Source organism: Elephantulus edwardii, unplaced genomic scaffold (genome assembly GCF_000299155.1).
Source record: "Elephantulus edwardii isolate Elephantulus edwardi_28Jun2011 unplaced genomic scaffold, EleEdw1.0 scaffold00024, whole genome shotgun sequence".
Classification (NCBI taxonomy): domain Eukaryota; kingdom Metazoa; phylum Chordata; class Mammalia; order Macroscelidea; family Macroscelididae; genus Elephantulus; species Elephantulus edwardii.
This window is the reverse complement of record NW_006399774.1, coordinates 12,116,066-12,121,974: the sequence shown is the minus strand read 5'-3', so window position 1 is coordinate 12,121,974 and position 5,909 is coordinate 12,116,066. Positions and strand designations below refer to the sequence as shown.

The 5,909-nt window shown below is 46.4% G+C and overlaps 1 protein-coding gene across 2 annotated transcripts in view; it reads right to left on the bottom strand.

Moving 5' to 3' along the window:
• The window catches only part of TULP4 (tubby like protein 4), a 136,990-nt gene that overhangs the window by 65,369 nt on the left and 65,712 nt on the right, over positions 1 to 5,909 (bottom strand). For both annotated transcript variants that reach the window (XM_006882759.1, XM_006882760.1), the window contains exons 2-3: positions 5,590 to 5,718; positions 1,227 to 1,388 (exon numbers count right to left, since the gene is read on the bottom strand). In XM_006882759.1, the coding sequence (XP_006882821.1) occupies positions 1,227 to 1,388; positions 5,590 to 5,718 (291 nt within the window). The remainder of the gene's footprint in view (positions 1 to 1,226; positions 1,389 to 5,589; positions 5,719 to 5,909) is intronic.

Below are 5,909 nucleotides of genomic sequence, written 5' to 3'. Positions count from 1 at the left end.
CTGGGGTGGGCGGGGAGAAAAGTGCAACAATGAATGAATGGAAATCCCAAATCTCTGTAGATGTTCACTGAAATTAATTAAAAAAAAAAAAAGCTAGTGTGGCCAAACAGAAGGGCTCTTGACTCATTTTCAGTGTTACTGAGTTTGCTCTTTCCCCCATAATGCAATGTTTTGAAAAAAATGTGTAATTAAAAATCCCCATAGCTTCATTTATTCCTTGGGATGCTTTCAGGAATCTCTGGATTTGTGGTTAAGCACCTGATCCAGGCCTTTATATCTAAAAACTGGGTGAATAACAAAATCAGAGGAAAGGTCAACATGTGATCAAATCTACAACTCAAAAGAGGAGACGGAATTTTAGGGGACAGTGAGCTTGTGGGGTGCTGTTGCTGAGTTCCGTCAAGTCAGAAGCGACCCACGGCTGGCACTTCCATGGGTTTTCAGAGGCCGTGAGTCACACGGGAAGAGAGTGCCCATCTTTCTTCTGCAGAGCAGGGACAGCTGGTAGCTTTGAACCGCGCACCTTTGCATCAGCAGTGGAGTTCCTTACTACTAAGCTACCAGATCCTGCGTTAAGGAGGAACAAGTCAGGAAAGGGTGATGTTTGCACATCACATAGTGAGGACCTTTGTTTTCTTTATGTTGAGATGCAGGCCATAAGTAGAAGTAAGGGAGAAAGAGAGGCGAGAGAGAGAAGAGAGAAAGGAGAGAGAGAGAGAAAGGGGAAGAAGGGGGGAGAGAGAACAGGTCGAATGCACACTGTTCCTGCAAGAGATGAAAATGCTTGAGCAGGTTCAGTAAAATCACTGCATTGTTATCACTGCTCACTAACTCATGAAAAATCGGCCCTTACTGGGCTATCTTTGCATTTTTGTACGGTGGAATATTTCTCTGCCACGTGATTACTGACTAGCTGAGTTTTAGCTTTGAGGAGTTCATGTCCATGACCCATTTCTCAACTGGTGTTTTCTGTGGAATTTAAGATACAGTTGCATAACATTTTACATCATTGAAGTTTTAAATCAGTGCTTACCATGCATTATTCCTCCAGTCTCGGGCTCGTCTGAAATGCTGTGACCATTTCCTATATGGGTTTATCGTCCTTCCTGAGGGATTCTTTGGGACCCTCCGAGGCCCTGCCCATGTCCTCCCTCCTTTCCTCCTTCCCTCCCTCCCTGGCGGTCTCGTGTGTTGTGTCTCATCCCACGCCCACCAGGGAGCATCACCTGCTGGTCATCAGGAGTCCATATGCCACAGGTAATCTGACTCTCCAAGTTGATCTCGGACGACCAGTGCCGCTGCCCACTGACGGAGCCGACCAGGACGAAGCCATCTCGGTAGGAAATGAGTGCTTGGGTCCCATCGTGGCTCCACGTGAAGTCACTCACCTTCGGGACACACAGAGAGAAGAGGTCAGTTTGCAGAGAGAAAGCACTTTTCTTAAAGACTTCTGCTGCCACTGCCATTAGGAGCTACTGAGTAGAGTATGACTCACAGCGATCTGCGAACATCAGACCTGAGCCCTGTCCTAACCTGTGCCGTCCTCACCATCTCTGCCACACTCGAGGCTACTGCTGGTGTCATCGAGTTAGTTCTAAGGACAGTCTGGAATACCTCACAGCCAACTCTACTAACATGTGGGGCAGATAATCACTCAGCCACACCGGACAACAGACACGCATTCCACAAGAGGACACAAACCCACGGAGGGGTCCTTCGCACACAGCTAAGGAGTCGGGGATCAGATCTTCAGCGCATGACAACATCCATTCTGTGTGTGAGGTGGGCTCCTCCGGGCACAGGGAGGCTCCACACCGTAAAGGTGAGCCAGCCTCCTCTTCCTCTTTTCACTCGAGGAGGTGGACAGCACACTGAGAAGGAGTGCCACTGTTAAGGGCCACTGAATCCACTGACTCACAGTGACCCTGTGTACAACAGAACAGACATCTCCCAGTCCTTCGACATCCTTTCAATCTCTGTGCGTGTTTCCTGTCTTGTGGGCACTGCACCAATCTGTCTTTTTGAAGACCTTTTATTTTTTTCACTGACCCTCTCTAATTTAGTGACCATGACGTCTGGCATCCTTCTCCAGGACTGGCCCCACACCGGATAACATGACCAAAGCATGTGAGAAGATGTCTTCACCTCCAATGAACTTCTTACAAGACAGATCCGTCTCATACTGTTCGCCAACACCACAAATAAGTGTTGTAAATTCTTTTTATTTAACAAACTTTTTCTTTCACTCTGGTTTACTTACAAATTCTGTATACACTGTTTTCCCATTTCCTTAACCCAGCCCTCCCTACACCCATCAAGTTGTGCGACCCTATGATTAACTCTCCACTCACCCTCAACTCTGTGCTTCCCCCCTCAGATCTTCATACATGTTTTACTAGTTATCTATTTCTACAATAATGATCTTATATAGTATTTGTCCTTACGGGACTGAGTTCAAAAGCAATACATTCTTCTTCTTTCTTATCTACTATCCAACTTTCACATGCATATGCTGTTGTTGTTAGGTACCACTGAGCTGAGTATAACTCACAGTGACCCTGTGAATGACAGATCTGAACTCAGTCCTCGCCTGTGCCGTCCTTATCATCTCCGACACCTTAGAACCCATGGCTGCAGTCACTGACTGAAAATACCATGGCCTGGGACAGGCACACCTTAGTCCTCAGAGTGACATCCTTGCTCTGGAACACTTTATTTTTTGCTGAGGCATAGGGCACTTTAAAAAAATATTTATTTATTCAAATTGTGATTTTAACAAAAGTTTAAAGAAAAGTTCGGTTTTTTTTTATTCATTGATGCACATGTTCCTTCCTCCCCTAATTGAATTTGTAATACTCTTCTAGTTCCTCACTGGTGTTACCGATCTGATGCTCCAACACTCCTTCCACAGTCCTTTCCTTTCTCATCTCACTCACTGTAGTGCTCCTTACCCATCCACACTTTTCCTGCTCACCCCTCACAGATAGGTCAATTCTATTTATAACAGTGGCGTTAAACAGTATTTGTCCTTTGGTGACTGAGATCTTTCACTCACAATAAAGTCTTCCTGATTCACCCATGTTGTGTAGTGTTTTAATAGGTCATTGCTTTTCAGTGCTGCGTAATATTCCATTGTGTGACTGTACCATAGTTTTTCTAACCACTCATTGATGGCACTTGGGTGGCTTCCATCTCTTTGCGAACAATGCAGCAACAAACATGGGTGTTGTGTACACACCTGTGTGAGTCACGGCTCTGGTTTCTTTAGAGGATATTCCCAGGAGTGGGGATAGCTAGGTCAAATAGTACTTCCAATTCCAATTTTTTGAGAAGGTACAAGCCCATCCTCTCCTCTATTGGCTGCACCATTTTACATTCCCACCAGGAGCCAATCTCTCCATACCCTCACCTGCACTGCTGAACTTTGCTATTGTTGTTAGGGTGGGATGAGAGCTCATTTTCATTTTGATTTGCATCTCTCTGATGGCTAGAGATTTTGAACATTTCTGTATATGTTTATTAGCCATCTGAAATTCTTCTTTGGTGAGATGTCTATTCGTATCTTGTAACCTTTTTGTGATTGGGTTTTTGGTGTCTTTTTTTTTTCTTTTTTTCTTGTTGAGGTGCTGGAGTATTTGAAATTATACATATATAAAAATTATATATGAGTCCCTTATCAGATACGTCACTGCCAAGTATTTTTTTCCCAGTCTGCGAGTTTCCTTTATACCCTGTTGGAGAAGTATTTTTGATGTGCATCGGGATCTGATTCTTAGAAGGTCCCATTCATTTTTCCACTCCTGGTGGTACATTTTTCTTTATGCTTGGAAGTCTTCTAATGCTGTAGGGCTTCTAGAGTTGTTCGTAACCAGAGCACTTTGAAGAGGTCCTTCAATATTACCAAATTTACACAAATTCACTCACACACAGAGAACGGTCTGCCTTTCCACAGAGCTACGTCTGTCTCCTGTGCTCACGTGTTACACTGGACATCAGACTGCTCACAGTATCTTTACCGTGAGGCAGAATCGACTCCACTACTAATGCCAGTCACCACTGAAGCCTTCTTTTTCACTTTACTGGCCTTTCAAAACCAAGGATGCTCATGGTTTACTTAGCAAGAGATCGAAGTGTGGGGATATGTGGGAGCCACAGGGACATTTTGAGGAGTTAGAGGTCCAAGAAAGCTGTTCAAGATGGGCCTCCTTTCTTAGGAAGGTGGAGGGACAGCACAGGAGAGGAAGACCCTGGATGACATGATTGACACTGTAATTGGGGTAACGGGGTAGGTGTGTCGGAGACAGTGAGACTGTCTCAGGAAAGAGCAGAGCTCAGAGCTGTTGTACATAGCGTTGCTATGAGTCTCAGGCAACTCGATGGCACATAACAATGACTAACAATGACCACAGCAGGGCTAGCAGATATTGGACACAGTTTTGTGGGGCAAAGTAAGCAGACAGGCTCTAAGTTATTAAAAACTATAGGATTAGGTATTATTTTCTTGACAAGATTACAGAAAAAGAAATGCATAGTAAAGTGGATGGTAGACTTGGGGTGGACTGTATAACAATGAAAGAATTTTTTCCAAAGAGAAAAAGAAACACTGGAGGGTAGGGGTGGGCAGGGAGGGAAATGTACAACAATGAATGAATGGGGAAAAATTAAATGGAAAAAATATGCTGTTAAAACCATATATGTTGCATTAAAAAGTCATTAATAAAAAGAAACAAAAACTAAAAAAAAAAAGACAGGCCTCCTCTGAGGAGTCAGGTTCTCAGATTCAGAGTCTTTGTCTGTTACACATCAAGACGGGTTCTCGAGTATTGGTTCTGTCACGTCAGTATGGCTTCCAGAGTCTCGGTTCTGACACAGTTCAGGACAGATACCCAAGTGTCAGTTCTGTCACATGTCAGGACGGGTTCCAGGGTGTCAGTTTTGTCACACCTCAGGATGAATTCTTGAACCTCAGTTCTGTCACACTACAAGGTAGGTTCTGGAATCTCAGATCTGTCAGACGCTGGGACGTGGGCTCAGATTTGTGTCCTGGGTGCGCGTGGCACTCCCGGCCCATCCCTGAAGCTAAAGAGGTTTTTAAGCACAAGCTGAGGCAAATCCACGAGGGCTCTCAAAACAAAGGGGCCTCCTGGCCTCCGCAGGGGTGTGAGGTCCTCACCGGCAGGAAGCAGGGCCATGGGGGGCTTGGTTAATCGTAACCTAACAAGAGCGAGTGTGGAAACCCTGCTAGTGAGCACAGGTAGGACAGCATCCTCCAGAGAGTCCCACAAAGAAGTCTCCACTTGGGAAAACCCCTCCGGAAGGAGCAGAGAAGGGGCCATTGGCACCACAGAGGACGGGCATTTAACACACACAGTGTCACGCTGAATGGTAAAACCACCTCGCAGATGTAATTAAAGCTCAGCCCTGGGAGTTCTTGCAGCTGCAGCAGCTGCAGCACTAAGGGGGCTGAGGGGGGGCCTCTATTTTCACCTGGTGGAGGTGGAGGGGCTCTGGCTTTCTCTCGCCCGCTCTTCCTGTTCTGGAGAGTTCTCTAGGACCCTGGGTTTGGCCTTCTGCCCAGTGTCCACTCACCTGAGCCCCGCGGTCATTGACCAGCTCCACGGACCACCTGCCTTCGTACTGGATCCACACAAATATCCCCCCGTCCGCGTCACACGTGGCCAGCTTCTGGTAGGGCTCGTTCCACCTCACCAGCACCACCTGGAAAACAAGGAGCAACTGAGCACAGTGGACAAAGCAGCGGGCCCTGGGCATCTCCACAAGAGGATGGACTGCAGTCAGTGATGGTCACCTCCACAGGGGACAGACTGCAGGGCTCAGTGTGCAGTCAGTGACAGTCACCTCCACGAGGGGACAGAATACAGGGCTCAGTGTGAAGTCAATGACGGTCA